General features: G+C 51.6%; 1 protein-coding gene across 1 annotated transcript in view; it reads left to right on the top strand.

Moving 5' to 3' along the window:
* Positions 1–20,437, top strand: part of PANK3 (pantothenate kinase 3) — a 29,923-nt gene extending 9,486 nt beyond the window's left edge. Inside the window, exons 2-7 of the mRNA XM_056107970.1 lie at positions 1,954–2,306; positions 7,875–8,128; positions 10,013–10,189; positions 11,120–11,243; positions 15,038–15,163; positions 18,032–20,437. Coding sequence (XP_055963945.1) covers positions 1,954–2,306; positions 7,875–8,128; positions 10,013–10,189; positions 11,120–11,243; positions 15,038–15,163; positions 18,032–18,082 — 1,085 coding nt within the window. The 3' untranslated portion in view covers positions 18,083–20,437. The remainder of the gene's footprint in view (positions 1–1,953; positions 2,307–7,874; positions 8,129–10,012; positions 10,190–11,119; positions 11,244–15,037; positions 15,164–18,031) is intronic.
* Positions 20,438–20,799: the final 362 nt, after the last annotated feature.

Genomic DNA, 20,799 nt, shown 5'->3' with positions numbered 1-20,799 from the left:
CCCTCTCGCGGTTTCCAGAGAGCCTCCGCGGAAGGGAATGGGGGGGGGGACTGAGTCATCGAGTTAATGGCTTTTCCAAAATCGCAGCCCAGAACACCAGGTCCTGTGTGCTTGTCCCCAGATAAACTCGGCTCCAGCAGCAGCTAATTTTATTAACCAGATGTACCACAGAAACCGAAGAGACTGGGGGCCCCGAGAGTCAGTGCGGCGGGGAAGGCACTTGCCTTGCACGCCGCAGACGTGGGTTCAATCCCCAGAACCCCTTCTTCTCTTGAGTCTGTTTCAGGATGCCAGCATTTGGGGCCAGAGCGATAGTACAGCGGGTAGGATGCTGGCTTGGCACATAACTAACCTGAGTTTGATCCCCGGCGTCCCCAAGTGCCACCAGGAGTGACCCTTGAGAACAGAGCCAGGAGGAGTAAGCCCCGCGTGCCACCAGGTGTGGCCCAACCCTCTCCTCCCTCAAAAAAAAAACCCCAAAACAGCGTTTTCATAGGGAATGGTTATTGGAGAAAATGTTCAAGAACTTCAGCCCCCTGAGCTGAACCCCAAGTCCAGAGACCTGGAATAGGCCCCAAACACTGCAGGGTGTGCTCAGTTTTTTTTTTTAAGAAAAAGAAAAGAAAGAAAGAGACCTAATATGGTTGTTTTTTCTTTTTTTTCTTCTTTTTGGGTCACACCTGGTGATGCTCGGGGGGGGGGGGGTATTCTTGTGGCTCTGCACTCAGGAATCATTCCTGGCAGTGCTTTGGGGACCCTACTATGGGATGCCAGGGATTGAACCCGGGTTGACTGCATGCAAAGCAAACACCCTCCCTGCTGTACTATCAGGCCGGCCCCAAGACCTAATAAGTTCAATGAGCAAAGAGATTTTTTTTGTTTTGTTTAGGGCCATACCTGGCTCTGCACTCAGGAATTACTTCTGGCGGTGCTCAGAGGGACCTTGTGGAATGCAGGGGATCGAACCCAGGTCTGCCGCATACAAGGCAGACAATGCCTCCCCTTATCGCTCCAGCCCCAGAAAGACTTCCTTCGAGAAGACCCTTTCCCCTTTGGTTGTCTGACGTGATTATAGGCCAACTTATGGCATGAGAAACTTTTCCGAAGCAAAAGATGTTCATACCATAGGTGGTGGACTATTTTTTATTTATTTTATTTATTATTATTATTATTGGGGCTGGAGCGATAGCACAGTGGTAGGGCATTTGCCTTGCACGCAGCCAACATGGCCGACCTGAGTTCGATTCCTCCGCCCCTCTCGGAGAGCCCGGCAAGCTACCGCGAGTATTCGATATGCCAGACACAGTAACAACAAAGTCTCCAATGGAGACGTTACTGGGCCCGCTCGAGCAAATCAGTGAACAATGGGAGGACCGTGACCGTGATTATTATTATTATTATTTTTCCTTTTTGGGTCACACCGGCGATGCTCAGGGGTTACTCCTGGCTTTGCACTCAGGAATTACTCCTGGCGGTGCTCAGGGTACCATATGGGATGCTGAGAATCAAACCCGGGTCAGTCACGTGCAAGGCAAACGCCCTACCCGCTGTGCTATCGCTCCGGCCCCTGGTCTATTTTTTAAAAGTTTGTCCAAATCCTCTAACCCCACAATGCATTTTTATTTTTCTTAATTTTTGAGGGAGAAGGGGTTTGGGCCACACCCTGCAGTGCTCAGGGGTGACTCTGCCCCATGCAAGGTAAGCGCCCTACCCACTCTGCCACCTCTCTGGCCCCCAGTACAGACTTATGTGTTAAAGTGAAAAAGGAGCGCCTGTCAGACCAGGAGCTAAAAGACCCTGGGTCCGTTCCAGCCGTCCCGTGTTAAGGGCTTTTCGAGAATTCCCAACTGGCGTGACCCTGTCGAGTGGGGCCCGTGAGCTCTGCAGAGAGCTGGGGTCGCGGCGACTTGTCGGGTCCCTAATTGACTTTCTCTGCCCCTCCCCCGCTCACAGCTTTCCCCTGGTTCGGCATGGACATCGGGGGGACCTTAGTGAAGCTCTCGTACTTCGAGCCCATCGACATCACGGCCGAGGAGGAACAAGAGGAAGTCGAAAGCCTGAAGAGCATCCGCAAGTACTTGACGTCCAACGTGGCCTACGGGTCCACGGGCATTCGGGACGTGCACCTGGAACTCAAGGACCTGACCCTCTTTGGCCGCCGAGGGAACTTGCACTTTATCCGCTTCCCCACCCAGGACCTGCCCACCTTCATCCAGATGGGGCGCGACAAGAACTTCTCGACCTTACAAACGGTGCTCTGCGCCACGGGGGGCGGCGCGTACAAGTTCGAGAAGGATTTCCGCACGGTAGGTCCCCCGCACCGCCTTCCCGCCTTCCCCGTCCCCACGGCCACGGGTCTCTGGCGCCGATTGCAAGATGGGGGGTGGGGTGGGGCTGGAGCCATAGCACAGCGGGGAGGGCGTTTGCCTTGCACTTGGCCCACCTGGGTTCAATCCCGGGTATCCCAGAGGGTTCCCCCAGCACAGCCAGGAGTGATTCCTGAGTGCAGGAGCCAGGAGGAACCCCTGTGCATCGCCTTTGGTGTGACAAAGAAAGAGAGAGAGAGAGAGAGAGAAAGAAAGAAAGAAAGAGAGAGAGAAAAAGAAAGAAAGAAAGAAAGAAAGAAAGAAACAGCAAGCAAGCAAGCTAGCTTAAGAGAGAAGGGACTGGAGTGACAGTGACGGGGCGTGACAAAGAAAGAAAGAAAGAAAGAAAGAAAGAAAGAAAGAAAGAAAGAAAGAAAGAGAGAAAGAAAGAAAGAAAGAGAGAAAGAAAGAAAGAGAGAAAGAGAGAGAGAAAGAAAGAGAAAAAAAGAGAGAAAGAAAAAAAGAGCAAGTAAGCAAGCTCAAGTGAGAGAGAGAGGGCTGGAGTGACAGTTGCCAGGTGTGACAAGGAAGGAAGGAAGGAAGTTAGTTTGCTCAGGGGGGAGAGAGAGAGGGGTGGGGGGCTGGAGTGACAGTACAGCGGGGAGGCTATTTGCCTTATACGCGGCCAACCCAGGTTCGATCCCCGGCATCCCATAGGGTCCCCCGAGCACCGCCAGGAGTCATTCCTGAGTGCAGAGCCAGGAGGAACCCCTGTGCATCCCTGGGTGTGACCCAAAAAGCAAAAAAAAAAGAGTAGGGCGCAGGGCCCAGCCTGTACCAGCCACCCACATGCTGCCAGGCCAGGCAGGGATCAATCTTGGCAGAGTGGGGGCGGCAGGTAGCAGGACTCTGTGGGTGCCGGGACGAGATTCTGGGCCAGTGGCTTGCAGGCAAGCGATCGACCCCACTGTGCTGTCTCTACAGCCCCCAGGCCTAGTTATGGATTTATTTATTTTTTTGCTTTCTTGGGGGGGTTGCACCCAGCGATGCACAGGGGTTACTCCTGGCTCTGCACTCAGGAATTAACTCCTGGTGGTGCTCAGGGGACCCTGTGGGATGCTGGGGATCGAACCCGGATCTACCGCATGCAAGGCAAATGCCCTACCCACTTGCACTACCAGCACCAGCTCCTTATTTTGTTTTTTTTTTGGGGGGTGGGGGAATCACACCCAGCAGTGTGCAGGGTTTCCTTCTGGCTGTACCCTCAGGAATCATTCCTGGTGGGGGCTGCAGGGACCATCTGGGCTGCTGGGAATCCAACCCGGGTGGCCGTATGCAAGGCAAGCACCCTCCTTCTGTCTGACCACTCCAGCACCCCGTCCCCCCAGTTTTTTGTTTTGTTTTGTTTTGCCTTTTGGGTCACAATACTCAGGGCTGACTCCTGGCTCTGCACTCAGGAGTTACTCCTGGCGGGGATTGGGGGGACCCTATGGGATGCCAGGGGATAGAACCCAGGTGGCCTCATTCGAGGCAAATGCCCTACCCTCTGGACTATGGCTCTGGTCCCCCCCTTTTTAACAATTATTGTAAATAAGGGCTGGAGCGAGATAGCACAGCAGGGAGGGCATTTGCCTTGCTCGTGGCCGACCTGGCCGACCCGGGTTCGATTCCTCCGCCCCTCTCGGAGAGCCCGGCAAGCCACTGAGAGTATCCCGCACGCACGGCAGAGCCTGGCAAGCTCCCCGTGACGTACTCGATATGCCAGACACAGTAACAACAAAGTCTCCAATGGAGACGTTACTGGGCCCGCTCGAGCAAATCGATGAACAGTGGGAGGACAGTGCTACAGTGCTATTATAAATTAAAAAGTGCTCATAAGACTCAGGGACCACTTCCAGTGACACTCTGCTAACCAGTCCTGAGGGTTCAATTTAGGGCCTAGTTGGTTGGCTCTGCTCAGACCCACTGCTTCTGGGGCCTTTGGGTTTGTGCCCATTGGTGGGGGGGAGGGCGGGGAGTTGTTTGCAGAGCCAGGGATTAAGTTTAAGGGCTGTGCCCCCTGTTGGCAGGGTAACAGAAGGTCTGAAAGTTAACTGCTGTTTTTTAATGGAGAAGACTGATATGAATATAGTGTATTGTGTCATTGGGATAGAATATTTTTTTTGTGGGGGGTCACACCGATGATGCTCAGGGGTTACTTCTGGCTCTGCACTCAGGAATTACTCCTGGCGGTACACGGGGGACCCTATGGGATGCTGGAAATTGAACCTTTGTCGGCCGCGTGCAAGACGAAACACCCTACCAAGTGCTCCTAGCTCCGTGCTGGGGCTCAAACCCAGCACCACCTCCTCTCTGGCCCAAATCTCTGTGTCCCAGCACCACCTCCTCTCTCTGGCCCAAATCTCTGTTTGTGTGTGTGTGTGTGTGTGTGTGTGTATGTGTGTTGTCTGGTGGTGCTCAGAGCTTAATCCTGACTCTGGGCTCAGGGGACCACTGTGGGGTCCCTGGGATGGGACCCTGCCGTCCAATCTCTCCGGCCTGATCCAAATCTTATTCGTTCCATCTTGACCTTGGACCATTGCCACTGGGCTACTCCTGGTCTGGTGCTCAGAGGAGCAGGCAGTTCTGGGGCTGTGCTCAGCCCGCTGGGCTTCTCTCCAGCTGATACCCGAGCTTGCACCGGAAGTTGGTTTGGGGGCGGTTTGGGGGTTTTCTTCTGCTGTACCGAGGATTAAACCCAAGACCTCATATATGCGCACATAGGCAAGTGCTCTATTGCTGAGCACGCTCTCTCTCTCTCTCTCTCTCTCTCTCTCTCTCTCTTCCCCCCTCCTCTGTCTCTCTCCTCTCCCTCCCCTTTCTCTGTTCTCTCTCTCCCCCTCTCCTTTCCTTTCTCTCCTCTCTTTCCCTCTCTCCTTCTCTCCCCTTTTTCCCCCTGTCTTCTCTCCTCTCCTCTCTCTCTCTCTCTCTCTCTCTCCCCCCCAAACATAAGAAATATTTAAGGGGCTGGACCCTGGTCTGATCCCCAGCATCACATGTGGTCCGCCAGCACTGCTGGGAGTGATCTCTGAGCACCCTGGGGCGTGGCCCCAAATCAAACAATGTTTGAAGGCTGCTGGAGACTATGGCGAGTAGATCACTTGCCTTGCACGCTGCCAGCTCCGTTTCAGTCCCCAGCACCCATCGGGAGTGGAGAGCCTTGAAGACAGAGGAGCCAGGAGTGAGCCCTGAGCATAGCCGGGAGTGACCCAAACAATCAAACACCAAGCGATACTGAACCACACACCCCACCCATACTCCAGTGTTACCACACCAGGGTTCAAAAAGTAGGAGGTAACCAATCTTAGAGGGATTTTTCTATATATATATATATTTTTTTACAGATATATATATGTATGTATGAAAAAAAAAGCACACAAGGCTCAACCTTTAACAACACGTTAGTGATCTATAGATGGGCTTAATGGCCCCCGGGTGAAACACAACAACCTCCACACTCTTTCCTCTAAGGATTCTTTTTTGTAGCATTTTCAGTGGTTTTTTTCATAACAAACAATAGAAAATGCGTTGTTTTGGTTCTGGTTTGGGGCAGGGATTGGGGTTTGGGATGGAACCATCTGAAATATGGTGGTGGGATTGGTGTTTGAATATTAACTGTGAAGAAATGTTGTGAACTACTTACTTAAAAAAATTTTATAATAACAAAAAAATGTGATTTGGGGGCCAGCAAGATAGTGCGGGGGGTTAAGGCGTAGGCCTTGCAAGCCGCCAATCACAGTTGGGTTCCTGGCACTGCCAGGAATGATCTGTGAGCATAGAGCTAGGAGTCAGCCCGGCGAGCACAGCTGGGTATGGCCGGAACAACCAAAAAATATTTTAAGTGTGAAAATGAATTTTAATCATCCTGTCCTCACTTGCGAGCTATAAAGATAGGAATTCTCCGGTACGGTAAGAAAAGGCACCTCAGAGGGGCTGGAGCGATAGTACAGCGGGTAGGGCGTTTGCCTTGCACGCAGCCGACCTGGGTTCGATTCCCAGCATCCCATATGGTCCCCCGAGCACCACCAGGAGTAATTCCTGAGTGCACAAGCCAGGAGTAACCCCTGTGCATCGCCGGGTGTGACCCAAAAAGGGAAAAAAAAAAAAGGCATCACAGAGCACTGGCAAGGACGTGTCGGCTGGTCGAACGTGTCACCAGCGAATGTAGTGGTGTAAGTGAAGCCGTAATTATGTGGGTAATACAGCTTTCCGAGAAGCTAAACAGGTCAAGGCCTCAACATTAAAAAAACTTTGACTCTGGAGCAATAGTACGGTGGAGAGTGCGTGTGCCTTGCATGTGGCCGACCCAGGTTCAATTCCCAGCATCCCCTAGGGTCCTCTGAGCACCACCAGGAGGAATTCCTGAGTGCAGAGCCAGGAGGAACCCCTGTGCATCACCAGGTGTGACCCTCCCCCTTCTCCCCAAAGGAAAAAGAATCCCTGGGGAGAAAGAACATAGACAGGTGCTAATTCTCTGCTTTCACTCTCTGTCTGGTGTCCCTGGTCCCCTGTGATCCCAAGGCTGGCCCTTCCCTCATCCTCACGGGTGTGAAAATTAAAGCGCCATCCTACATCTCCAGAACGCTCCCTAGGCTCGGACCCCCGCCTCAGAGAGCTGGCACAGACCAAAGGGTCCAAAGCCAGCTGGCCCGGGCGCCGGGGTGTGTCCCAGGGACTCTGCCCTCCACTTCTGCTCTCAGTGCATGGGTGGCGGTGGTCGATAAGGGGACGGGAGAGGGAGTGTCGTGGGTTCGAGAGCACTTTTTTTGTTTATTTTTTTAATTTTTATTAGTGAGACACCATGAGGTACAGTTGTAGACTTAGAATCTTTTGTGCTTGGGTTTCAGTTATACAATGATCAAATACCCATCCCTCCACCAGTGCCCATTTCCCACCACCACGGATCCCAGTATCTCTCCCACCCCCCATACCACCCTGCCTTTGTGGCAGGGCATTCCCTTTTGTTCTCTCTCTCTTATTGGGTGTTGTGGTTTGCAAAAGAGGCAATGGGTGACAATCATGTTTGGTCTATAGTCTACTTTCAGCATGCTTCTCCCATCCTGGGAGGATCCTCCCAACACCCTTTACTTGGTGTTCCCTTCTCTATCTGAGCTCCCTTTTCCCCTAGCATGTGTGGTTGGCCTCCAAGCCATGGAATAAAATTCTGGTACTAATCTCGGCCATTCTTGGGTGTTAGTCTCCTATTTTGTTACTTTATGTTCCCCAGATGAATGCAACATTTCTATGTCTATCTCTTTCTTTCTGAGTCAGTTTGCTTAACATGATACTTTCCATGTGGTACCACTTGTTCCTAAATTTCATGACTTCTGTCTTTTCTAACAGCTACATAGTACTCCATTGTGTAGATGTACCAACAAGTTTCTTTAACCAGTCATCTGTTCTTGGGCACTCAGGTTTTTTCCAGATTCTGGCTATTGTAAAGAGGAGAGAACGTTTTTGTCTGCAGGAAGCCAGGGTTTGCTGGGGGCGGGCATGACGGGCCGGCTTTGGTATTTTGTCCCCGAACAGATCGGAAACCTCCACCTGCACAAACTGGACGAACTTGACTGCCTGGTCACGGGCCTCTTGTACATAGACTCTGTCAGCTTCAACGGCCAGGCCGAGTGCTATTACTTCGCCAACGCCTCAGAGCCCGAGCGCTGCCAAAAGATGCCTTTCACCCTGGACGACCCCTACCCGCTGCTGGTGGTGAACATCGGCTCGGGAGTCAGTATTCTCGCCGTGCATTCCAAAGACAACTACAAACGTGTCACCGGGACCAGGTAGGTAGTCGGCCGCCCTTCCCCCACCCCACACCCCGACCTCCACACCCGCCCACCGCGATGCTCCTCTGGGTCCACACAGGAGCGATGGGACAGCTCGGGCGTGGCCACCCCAGGCTCCATCCCCCGCATCCCTTCAGGTCCCCGGAGCACAGAATCAGGAGTAAACTCTGAACGTCGCCGGGTGTGAGCCAAGAAGCCCCCTCCCCACGCTCCTCACCCAAAAGAAGGAAGTTATGAGATGACTGCATTAAATGAATATTGGGGCCGGAGCAATAGCACAGCGGGGAGGGCATTTGCCTTGCACGCGGCCGACCCGGGTTCGATTCCCCAGCATTACCATATGTTCGCCCAAGAACCGCCAGGAGTCATTTCTGAGTGCAGAGCCAGGAGGAACCCCACTGCATCGCTGGGTGTGACCCAAAAAGAAAAAAATTAAAAAATGCATATTTCATTTTCAGGCCACTAAAAACAATAAATAAACAAAAGATGAAGAAATTGGGATAGGAAGTACGAGTACCGTTAGTTGTCCTTTAGGGGAGGTCTGTCCTGTTTTTTTTTTTATTAGCTTTTTGGGGTCAGACTCAGCGACACTCAGGGTTCCTCCTGGCTCTGCACTCAGGAATTACTCCTGGCGGTGCTCAGGGGACCCTATGGGATGCTGGGGATCGACCCGGGTCAGCCGCGTGCAAGGCGAACGCCCTCCCCGCTGTGCTATCGCTCCAGCCCCTGGATTCGATTTCTGGCACCATCCCTCCACCCCCGTCTTCCCCCCCAAAAAATAAAAAGCATAGATATATGGGTATGAAAGTGCTTCAGATAGAATTTTCTAAGGCTCGTGTATGTCAGGACTCGACAGAATCATAAAGTATTTATATTGGTTTTACATTAGGCCAGGGATTAAAAACCATGAGGTATAAACTATAATACTGAGTTGTATCCCCAATTCGAAATTCCCCTAACCATAGCGTGTATTCTTTATGTGGAATGATTTCCAGTACCTTCTTAGCCAGTTGGGAAAAAACAGTTTTCTTCTGTTCCCCCACCACCCCTGTTGTGGGTTTTTTTTTTTTTTGAGGTGGGGGTCTCCCTTTGAGGGTCTGTTGGACAACCATGTGGTGCTGGGGAGGGGGTCAGGCATGGGTAACTGCACAGTTCGGCCCCTGATCCATCATCTCTGTCTGGGGCTCACCCTTATTCTCCTCTTCCATATTCATTTTTCTTTCTTTTTTTGGGTCACACCCAGTGATTCACAAGGGTTACTTTCTCCTTGCTCATGCACTCAGGAATCACTCCTGGCTCGGGGGACCCTAGGGGATGCTGGGAATCGAACCTGGGTCAGCTGTGTGCAAGGCAAACACTCTACCTGCTGTGGTATCGCTCCAGCCCCTCCTCTTCCATATTCATAGGGTACAGGTTCACATTGCTTTTCACGTGCAGAGAAAGGGTTTTTTTTTCTATTTAAGCGATCTCCAGGTACTAAGGCAGCAGGAGAGATACTAGAAGAGAAGGAAGAGTTCCTGCCCGCTCCTTCTCCACCCCATAGGCTCATCTGCCGCCTAGCTTGGTCTTGCTGAGGATTTTTCTCTGCTCCATAATGCTAATAATAGTGGGCTGGAGCAATAGTCCAGTGGGGAGTGCGTTTGCCTTGCACTCGGCCGACCTGGGTTCGATCCCCGGCATCCCAATTGGTCCCCCAAGCACTGCCAGGAGTGACCCCTGAGTGTCACGGAGTGTGACCCAAAAAGGAAAAAAAAAGCCAACCATAATGCTAATAATAGTTCAGCAGTTGGTATCAGCCCTGTGCTGCGTGTGTGTCTGATGCTTTCATTTGCTCCGGGGGGAGAAACAGTGTGACGAGTCCATTTTCTTTATCTCCTCCAGCCTGGGTGGCGGTACCTTCCTGGGTTTATGCAGTTTATTGACTGGCTGTGAAAGTTTTGAAGAGGCGCTTGAAATGGCATCCAAAGGGGACAGCACGCAGGCGGACAAGCTGGTCCGGGATATCTACGGGGGAGATTATGAGCGATTCGGGCTGCCGGGCTGGGCCGTTGCATCCAGGTAAGTTGGGCTGTCTGAGACCTAGTGAAACCTGCTCATCGAGCTTTGTGGTGGGGAAGCTTTGATATTCCAGCTGGAACTTCCAAGTTTGGAACATTATGTTTCAAAATTAGGTATGGTTGAAAGAAATTAAAGAAAAAAAAACAATGTCGACCTCGAGTAGACATTCTTTTGGAAACCACTTTTTTACTTTATTTATTTTGCTTTTTGGGTCACACCCGGCAATGCACAGGGGTTACTCCTGGCTCATACACTCAGGAATTACTACTCCAGGAGGTGCTCTGGGGCGCCCAATGAGATGCTGGGGATCGAACACGGGTCGGCCGCATGCAAGGCAAACGCCCCACCTGCTGTGCTGTCACTCCAGCCCCACTTTTATTAATTCTTGAGTGACCCTTTCTATCCCCCTAAAGATACTAATGTAGATTCTTATCTTCACCTTCTTGGGGAAGCGATGTAGTTCTATATCTTGATATTACATAATGTATATAGTCTTCATTATGTCCCAATCTCTGCCTCTCTCCCTGCCCCCTGTTCCCTCTGGTTGTTCCCTCTCTCTCTTCTCTCCTTTCTCTCACCCCTTCCTGTTTTGTTTTTTTTTGGGGGGGGGTCACACCCTGTGATGCACGGGGGTTCCTCCTAGCTCTGCACTCAGGAATGACTCCTGGCAGTGCTCGGGGGACCCTATGGAATGCTGGGAATCGAACCCGGGTCATCTGCAGGCAAGGCAAACGCCCTCCCCGCTGTGCCATCGCTCCAGCCCCTCTTCTCTCCTTTTAAATATTCGTCTCTGTCCAGTCCCACTGGCCAGTGCGTAATCTCTCTTTACCTGCTCTGTTTTGTCTATGTGCCGAGCTGTCTCTAGGATAAATTTACCCCACCTGTGAAATGTTTGCAGATTTGATTTTTCGTCTTTCTGTTTCTCTCCAGTTTTGGAAATATGATTTATAAGGAGAAGCGAGAAACTGTCAGTAAAGAAGATCTCGCAAGAGCTACTTTAGTTACTATCACCAATAACATCGGCTCTGTGGCACGGATGTGCGCTGTTAACGAGGTAAAAATCACCTGAGAAATATATATATCTCTGTATTTTTTAATTTCTTATTAAAATTTTTTTGATGATTTATGTTCACATAGCTGAGCCTTTCCTGTTCCCTAAACAGCCCTAGGACCAAATCCCCTAATTCATTAAATTGCAAGTTTCATTCAGAGTGTACAGGTCATGTTTCTAATTATTGTAAGATCACTTTTACTTTTTTTTTTTTGGCTCTTTGGGTCACACCCTGCAATGTTCGGGGTTATTGCTGGCTCATGCACTCAGGAATTACTCCTGGCGGTGCTCAGGGGACCCTGTGGGATGCTGGGAATCGAACCCAGGTCGCCGCATGCAAGGCAAAGACCCTCCCAGCTGTACTATCGCTCCAGCCCTGTGAGATCACCGTAAAAGCAGCCGATAGTTCACATCAGAAACAGGACCAATATGTCCCGTGTCGTGTTCACCCGGGACCCCTTCCAAACGTGTAGTCTCCAGGTCTCTTCAAGAGAGAAAATGATTCTGGACCTGACTCCGCTCGCAGGCCCCGGGTGGGAGAAAGTCGGCGGCGCTCATGGCCTGGCGGGCGAAGGCCGGGGGGGTTTCCTCAGCTGCCTTCGGCTTCTTTACAGTGCTGCCTTGTTGCATATGGATCAAGCAGCATTGTACAGGGCTATGAAGGCACTGGGAGCTGTCGTCACCGCGGACCGGGGCAGGCGCTCAGAAACGCCTTTACCAGGAGGGGTGGGGGGAAGGGTCTGTGCCTTCCTGTGAATAGATTTATGTGCCTGTGGATTTTCATGCATGTCAAACCCTTTCAGCGACTCGGAAAGTTGGCATCGTTGAGTTTGGGGGGCTGGGGTCACACCTGGTGATATTAATATGCCCCCCTGGGATATTAATGCGTGAAGGCAAGCCTGCTTTTAGCTCTTGATGGTATCACCTGGGCCCAAAGGAAGTTCGCTTTATTTATTTATTTTTAATTTGCTTTTTGGGTTCCACCCGGCGGGGTTACTCCTGGCTCATGCACTCAGGAATTGCACTCCTGGCGGTGCTCGGGGCACCCTCTGGGATGCTGGGAATCGAACCCAGGTTGGCCGCGTGCAAGGCCATGGCCCTCCCTGCTGTGCTATCGCTCCAGCCCCGAAGTTTGCTTTTTAAAGGAAGGGTTCGTTGTTCCTTCATTGCAGCACCAGCGCTTGGGATCTGTTAAGGAAGGCAGCACGTCCCTGGCTTGGACTTCGCTCAGGGCACCCTATGGGATGCCAGGGGTCCAATCCAGGCCAGCTGGGTGCAAGGCAGGTGTCTTACCTGCTCTACTTTCTCTCTCTGACTCTGGAAATGTTTTTGAAGGGCTGGGGGTGGGGTGGAGTTTTGGGTCACATCCTGCAATGTTCTCAGCGCGGACTCCTGGCTCTGAACTCAGAAATTACTCCTGGCAGTGCTCAGGGGACCCTATGGGATGCCGGGGATCAATCCAGGACCAGTCATGAGCAAGACAAGCGCTCTTCTATAGCTCTGGCCCCCGAGAAGCTGTTGCTTTTAATTTTTACTTTGGGGGGGGGATCACACCTGACAGTGCTCAGGGTTTACTCCTGGCGGTGTTCAGGGGACCATATGGGGTACCGGGGTTCAAACCCGAGTCGGCCATGTGTAAGGCAAATGCCCTCCCTGCTGACCGCCCCTCCCCTCTCCCAAAAAGCAAATTTTTAAAGGATAAGAATAAAAGCAGATTCAGAGCAGTAGTTCCATGGGCTGAGCGCATGGCTGGCGTTTGGGTGGGCCTGGGTTTCGTCCCCTGAACCACAGGGTCTGCCAGCACCACTGCCCAGGGCCCCTAAATAAAAACAAACTGAGGCTAGACCAGAGGGTGTTAGCAGTGACATGCCAGGCCCTTGCATGGCAAAGACTGGACGCCTAGACCCGGGGAGGGAGGCAGGAGAAGCAATGTTCCGGCAGAGACACCAGCTGTGCAGAGACCTGGTTTCATCCTCCGGGTAAATAATTTCTTTGAGGGGGGTGGGCAAGACCACTCCTGTCACTGCTGTAATTCCCTGACCCCGCAGTGCTAAGGGGGCCCCATTTAGGGGACCAGGTGATGCCCGGGATTGTACGTGGGGTCTCCATGTGCAAGGCATAGGCTCTCTTCAGCCCTTGGAAATATCTCCCTGGCCCTTCAATTTAAATATATGTATATATATACACACATATAATATTATTTTTTTTGTTCTTGGGGCTGGAGCAATAGCACAGCGGGTAGGGCATTTGCTTTGCACGCGGCCGATCTGGGTTCAATTCCTCCGTCCCTCTCGGAGAGCTCGGCAAGCTCCCGCAAGTATCCTGCCCGCATGGCAAAGCCTGGCAAGCTACCTGTGACGTATTTGATATGCCAAAAACAGTAACAACAAGTCTCACTATTTGTTGTGAGACGTTACTGGTGCCTGCTCGAGCAAATCGATGAACAACGGGAGGACAGTGCTAGTTTTGTTCTTGGCAGGGCTGGGAGTTGGGTTTGGCCCCTCCCAGCTCTGTGCTCAGGGGCGCTCACTGGATCTGCTCCAGACAGGGACCCCCCTCCCCGTGCCCCCCACTCCTGGCGGTGCTTGGGGTCCATACGGGATTCGAACTGGAGTTATGTGGGTGCAAGTGAGGCGCCTTGGTCCCTGTGTTCTCTCTTCGACCCTCTCAATCATGTCCTAGAACATTTGATTTTTTTTTTTTTACATAAAGGTAAAGGTAAAGGCCCTCCCGTTGATCGTCGATTTGCTCGAGCGGGCCCAGTAACGTCTCCATTGGAGACTTTGTTGTTACTGTGTCTGGCATATCGAATACTCTCGGTAGCTTGCCGGGCTCTCCGAGAGGGGCGGAGGAATCGAACCTGGGTCGGCCATGTTGGCCGCTTGTAAGGCGAACGCCCTACCCGTTGTGCTATCGCTCCAGCTCCTTTTTTTTGGGGGGGCGGGGACCAGCAGGGCTTAAGGGACTGACCGTTGCCATGTCAGACCCAAACCTGCCTGGTGGTAGGTCTCTTCAGCGCTAACGTGAACTGGACCGAGAACAGGTTTAGATTCACCGTAAAGTGGTGTGGAAAGTACGGGGAGTTGCCCTGTATCCCCGCCCTCCTCCCCTAGGTACAGCCAACACCCAATGGACTGGCCACCCACATCACTAGCTCAGGACCACCCCAAAGCTCAGCACTCAGCCTTACTCCATCTCCACTGGGATATGGTTTTTTTCCCCTTGGTCTTTTGTTCTTTTGGGGTCACACCCGGCGATGTGCAGGGCTGACTCCTGGATGCATGCTCGACCCTCAGAACCGCATCCCTGCCTTGTGGTGTGTTCTTTTATTTTTCTTGTTATTATTATTTTTTTTGCTTTTTGGGTTATACCCGGTGATGCACAGAGGTTCCTCCTGGCTCTGCACTCAGGGATCAGTCCTGGCGGTGCTCGGGGGACCCTGTGGGATGTTGGGAATTGAACCCGGGTCAGCCGCATGCAAGGCACACACCTTCCCCGCCATGCTATTGCTTCAGTCGCCTGGGTCCGTGCTTATTCTAGTGAACATGTAACGATCACTTCTGAAACGAGTTCTCAGCCGTGGCATTATAAAGGTCTATGCCAGGAATACAATAAGACCCGGAGTCACACACCCTCAACCCTTGCCTTGACTTTAGCCCCCTCCAATCCCACCCCAAACCACTCCCCTCCCCCCCCAAAAAAAACCCACCAAAACTTTGGCGGTACTTGCATTCTCAAGTGGAGAGTTTGTAAGTTGCTCCTTTTAAAAATCACTTCCTTGGTTCTTCTCTTTTTAGAAAATAAACAGAGTTGTCTTCGTGGGGAACTTCTTACGGGTCAACACGCTCTCCATGAAACTTCTGGCCTACGCACTGGATTACTGGTCAAAAGGCCAGCTCAAAGCCCTGTTTCTGGAGCATGAGGTACGGCAAGAGAAAAACTGTCTTGCGCATTTTTAACAGCGAGCCTTTATGTGGAGGCGCCTTGGGGATAAGGGTGGGTGGGTGGGTGGGTGGGTGGGCACATCTGATGATGTTCGGGAATCATGCAGAGCTGGTGATCGAACCCAGGGTTCCCACGTGCAAACCTGCCTGTACTGTGCTTATAAAATTACACTTGCAGGGGCTGGAGCGATAGCACAGCGGGTAGGGCGTTTGCCTTGCACGCGGCCAACCCGGGTTCGATTCCCAGCATCCCGTATGGTCCCCTGAGCACCGCCAGGAGTAATTCCTGAGTGCAGAGCCAGGAGGAACCCCTGTGTATCACTGGGTGTGACCCAAAAACCAAACAAACAAACAAAAAGATTGCACTTGCAGGGCTGGACCGATAGTCCAGCGGGGAGGGTGTTTGCGTTGCGCAGCTGACCCAGATTCGATTCCCAGCATCCCACAGGGTCCCCTGAGAACCGCCAGGAGTGATCCCTGAGAGCAGAGCCAGGTGTAACCCCTGTGCATTACCGGGTATGACCCGAAAAGAAAAAATAAATGAATAATAATAAAGGTAAAGGCCCTCCCGTTGATCGTCGATTTGCTCGAGCGGGCCCAGTAACGTCTTTGTTGTTACTGTGTCTGGCATATCGAATACTCGGTAGCTTGCCGGGCTCTCCGAGAGGGGCGGAGGAATTGAACTCGGGTCGGCCATGTTGGCCGCTTGTAAGGCGAACGCCCTACCCGCTGTGCTATCGCTCCAGCCCAAATGAATAATAATAAATAAATAAAATTACACTTGGCCTCCTACGTTGACCCCTGGGGACCGAGAAGATAGCGCCGGACTCTGGGTGTGCACCCAAGCTGACTGCAAGGCCCCTCTGAGTAGCAGTGGGGCTGGCCCCCGGGACCCCAGTTCCTGCTTGAGCCCCTCTGATTCCCTCCCCAAAATAAATGTATACCCTCTGACTTTCCGTTGGGGGAACCGGGATGCCTTTGGCCTGGCAGGCGTCCCATGAAGAAGGGAATCTCAGGGCCTGGAGCGAGAGGACAGCGGGTAGAATGCTCGCCTTGCAGCCAGCCTGGGTTTGATCCCCACCACCCCATAGGGTCCCCTGAGCCCGCCGGGGAGTGATCCTGAGCCCTACACCAAGACTAAGCCCTGAGCACTGCAACAACTGTCACGGTCACTGTCCTCCCATTGTTCATTGATTTGCTCTAGCGGGCCTAGTAATGTCTCCATTGTGAGACTTGTTACTGGCATATCGAATACGTCGTGCGGAGCTTGCCAGGCTCTGCCATGTGGGCGGGATACTCTCGGTAGCTTGCTGGGCTCTCCGAGAGGGACGGAGGAATCGAACCCGGGTTGGCCGTGTACAAGGCAAATGCCCTACCCGCTGTACTATCGCTCCAGCACTGCAACAACAAAAATTTAAAAAAATGAAACCAACCAATCAAACGAACAAACTTAGCGCCCTCCTCAGGAGAGGAAGCAGAGTCCACGACCCCCGGTAGCACTATGGAGACACTTGCTCCCTCCAGATGAGCCGTTTCCTTACCAACTGCCGGTGCCGTCCTGGCCGCTACCTGGACCAGAGCCATGGCACAGGCAAACCAGAGGGGTGAGGGCCCCGGAATTCCCCAGCAGCCCCAGATGCTGTAGGTCTGAAAGCCGCGTGTACAGACCGTGTCCCGGGCTGCAGAGATGCCTCCAAGGGCTGAGCACTGCAGGGCCCCAAGCCACACCCCACCCCCATCCCTGGTAGTCCAAACACACACCCCCAAATGTATATCCCTAAGGTGTAGTTTAAGAAAACAGTACCACTCCTCGCTCAGTCTGGGGGGTCACACCTGGTGGGTGCTTAAGGGACCAGATGCATACGGGGTCAGGGATGGGGCCCCGCCCTCCCACATACAGAGATGCTCTCAGCCCACCGAGCGCCCTTTCAGACTCCCAAAATGGTATTTAAAAATAAAGAGGTGCAGGGCTGGAGCGATAGCACAGCAGGTAGGGCCTCTGCCTTGCACGCGGCCGACCTGGATTCGATTCCTCCGGCCCTCTCGGAGAGCCCGGCAAGCTACTGGGAGTATTCTGCCCACCCGGCAGAGCCTGGCAAGCTCCCCGTGGCGTATTCGATATGCCAGAAGCAGTAACAAGTCTCACAGTGAGACATGACTGGTGCCCGCTCGGGCAAATCGATGAATAATGGGAGCGACAGTGCTATAGTGCTACGGCTGACCCGGGTTCAATTCCCGGCATCCCATAGTGTCCCCCCGAGCACCGCCAGGAGTATTTCCTCAGTGCAGAGCCAGGAGTCACCCCTGTGCATTGCCAAGTGTGACCCAAAAAAGAAAATAATAAATAAATACATAAATAAATAGGGGCTGGAGAGAGCCTAGCAGGGAGGGCGCTTGCTGCACAGACAGGAAACCTGAGTTCGTTCCCTGGCATCCCAGGGCATCTCGGGGACGTACCAGGAGTGGTTCCTGAGAACAGAGCCCAAAGTAATGTACCCCTGAGCTTTGCCAGGTGTGACCACCCCCCCAAAACAATAAGTGAAAATAGATTGGTCACATAAATGTGCTTTTATAGCGATGGGTTGCGTTCACCTAATTTCAGAGATGTAGCCCTGGTTGTGTTTTGCTTTGTCTTGTTTTGTCTTTTTGGGTTACACCCAGCGATGCACAGGGGTGACTCCTGGCTCTGCACTCGGGGATTAGTCCTGCTGGTGCTTGGGGGGGACCCTATGAGATGCTGGGAATCGAACCCGGGCCGGCCACCTGCAAGGCAAACGCCCTCCCCGCTGTGCCATGGCTCCAGTCCCAAGATGCTACCACATTAATCGTTCTTTCAACCTCACGCAGGGCTACTTTGGAGCAGTGGGTGCCCTTCTCGGACTGCCGAATTTCAGCTGAAGCATCCGACTTCTGCTGCTAGATCCGGCTCAAGAGGAAGTGACAGCCAGGGGCGTCACAACCGCATTATTTGTCACTGGGAACCAAAGGATTAAAAACAAAAAAAGAGTGATTGATTTTTTACAATGTCCGAATGGTAAGCTGCTAACCCGCCATGCTCGGAGAGAGCACTGTACCGTGGAGTCTCTCTGCCCGAGATGCTTCCCCCGAGGCGTGCGTGCGCTCAGAGCCGAACCCCTTCGATGCAATACGGCCTCTGATGGCGCAGTTTCCTCTCCGGAAGGTTTTCTATGTATTTCCCGTAGCCAGCATTTCAGTACTGTACGCTAAACAAATCTTCTAAGAGTCTTTTTTTAAGTTCATGAGAACGATTGATTTCTGAGTATTTGTCCCACGTCTGTTCTCCGTGAGTAACGGTCACTCAGGAACAGATGGTATCCCGCCCCGAGGAAAGCTTCATGAAAATGGCAATCAAACAAAGATGATCGTGTTTATGTGATTTTTTTTTTTTAGAAGCGTGAAGGCAATATTACTATTATAGCTTTCCTCTCACCTCGCCAAGAGCACGTGTATGTGATCTTTTCTCACTCTTTTAAGTGTGCAACTTTTCCGAAAGGCCACGGTTCCTTCACACGACGTTAAGTATCCTAATTGAAAATGGAATTCTAGGGGCTGGAGCAATAGCACAGCGGGTAGGGCGTTTGCCTTGCACGCGGCTGACCCGGGTTCAATTCCCAGCATCCCATATGGTCCCCTGAGCACCGCCGGGGGTAATTCCTGAGTCCAGAGCCAGGAGTAACCCCTGTGCATCGCCGGGTGTGACCCAAAAAGCAAAAAAAATAAAATAAAATGGAATTCTAGAAAATACACACATGTGGAAACATTGCACTTTCCAGAGAGAGAGAATGCATTGTGAGATTTTTTTTTTTAAAAAAAAAACAATTTTGGCTTATTTAAAAGTCCACTCAATGAGATGCTTAGATTATTCTCTCCCCCCCAGTCCCTTCCTGGTTCTGAGGGTTGAACCCAGAGCCTTGAGCATCCAAGGCAGGTGCTCTGCGCCGAGCCAGACCCTCAGCCCTTAGGAAGCATATTCTACTAGAATATGGTCCTGAGTGCATCGGGAGGGTCCCGGGTTCTTTCTCTGCCATATTTAACTCAGGCCCAAACTTAAGTTATTTCTCTTCAGTTAGGCCAAGCCTGTTCAGACTACAGATGTTATTGTATTATGGAGAAAAAAAAATCACATTTATCATAGACATGTTATGGATATCCCAAAGATGATGTGCTGTGACATTCTGTGAGCCTGAGGCAATATTGAAGAACCTCACAAGGGTCATTGTTCACTACATTCCGGTTGTAAAACCAGAGAGTTCCAGAATGCCTCCATCTTGGGTCATGGAACCGTTTGAGAAGCTGGGGCCAGAGCGATCGCACAGCGGGGAGGGCACTTTGCACGCGGCCGACTTGAGTTCGATCCCCAGCATCCCATAGGGTGTGCCAGGAGGGATTCCTGAGTGTAGAGCCAGGAAGAACCCCTGAGCATCACCGAGTGTGACCCAAAAAGCCAAAAAAAAAAGTTATTAAAATGTCCTACACTTTTCTAAGTTTTACATTGGCAGTCGTATATTGGAGGCCCAACAATTCAGCCAGATTATTCAAGGCGTATTGTTTGGGGAATAAAAAGGCTTGAGAAGCAATTTGTCTCTTTAAAAAATCTCACAAAAACTGGATCTGCTTCCCAACTGTTTACAATCGAGGAGGAAAGAAGTATTAGAGAAACGTGTCTACAGAACACAGCCCCGCTCAGCCAGGGGCAACTTCCTGTTGCTTATCCGAGGTGCTCCATATAGACTTTTCTCCTTGAACTCAAATTCTGTGCTCAGATACTTAGTTTTATCTAAAGACATGGACATATGAATTTAGCTGAAAGAGTACAGGAGCGGGGGCTTGAGTTCTGGACTGTCACTTTATTGGAGGGGAAAAAAAATTACCAAGACCAGGCTTTTACGTTCATGTTTTCATTGTCGTTGCTTGGTATATTAGCCAAAAGCCATACGCTCAATTCATTTGAAATTTGTTTAGCTGGGCATCTGTGCAGCGATTATTTTTGAATAGTCGTAATTTCCAATTGTGTGTCCTTGACAAGTTGTACTGTAACAGAGGTTTAGAGCTGCCATTTTAAGAGAATGACCAGATGACCTGTGCTATTTTGTGCTCGTTGGGAACTAAAATTCATACTGTTCTCCTTGGAGGCGGAAGTGAACAACCGTCTCACTACGGTTAGTGCTTTTCTCGTGTATAATCTAAAATTACTGGAGTGGGCTGGAGCACTGCAGGTAGGACGTTTGCCTTGCACGCGGCCGACCTGGGTTCGATTCCCAGCATCCCATAGGGTCCCCCGAGCACCACCAGCAGTAATTCCTGAGTGCAGAGCCAGGAGTAACCCCTGAGCATCGCCGGGTGTGACCCCAAAAAAAGCAAATAAATTTAAAAATAAAATGACTGGAGTATTAAAACACGGGATCAGGACGGCCAAGACTCCATTGTTGGCCATCAACAATGTTGCCTCAGGAAACTCCCGCTAAGTGTGTCCTGGTGAGCAGGTGGCATCTAGCCTCCTTGCATATAACGCCTCAAAGCTCTTCATGTCCTTCAACAAGTGCTGTCTGGTAGATACAAAATGTGAGCCCTAGAGCGATTGTCACTTCCCAGGA

Source organism: Sorex fumeus, unplaced genomic scaffold, assembly GCF_029834395.1.
Source record: "Sorex fumeus unplaced genomic scaffold, SorFum_2.1 ptg000187l, whole genome shotgun sequence".
NCBI lineage: Eukaryota > Metazoa > Chordata > Mammalia > Eulipotyphla > Soricidae > Sorex > Sorex fumeus.
This window is presented reverse-complemented; position numbering and strand designations above follow the sequence as displayed.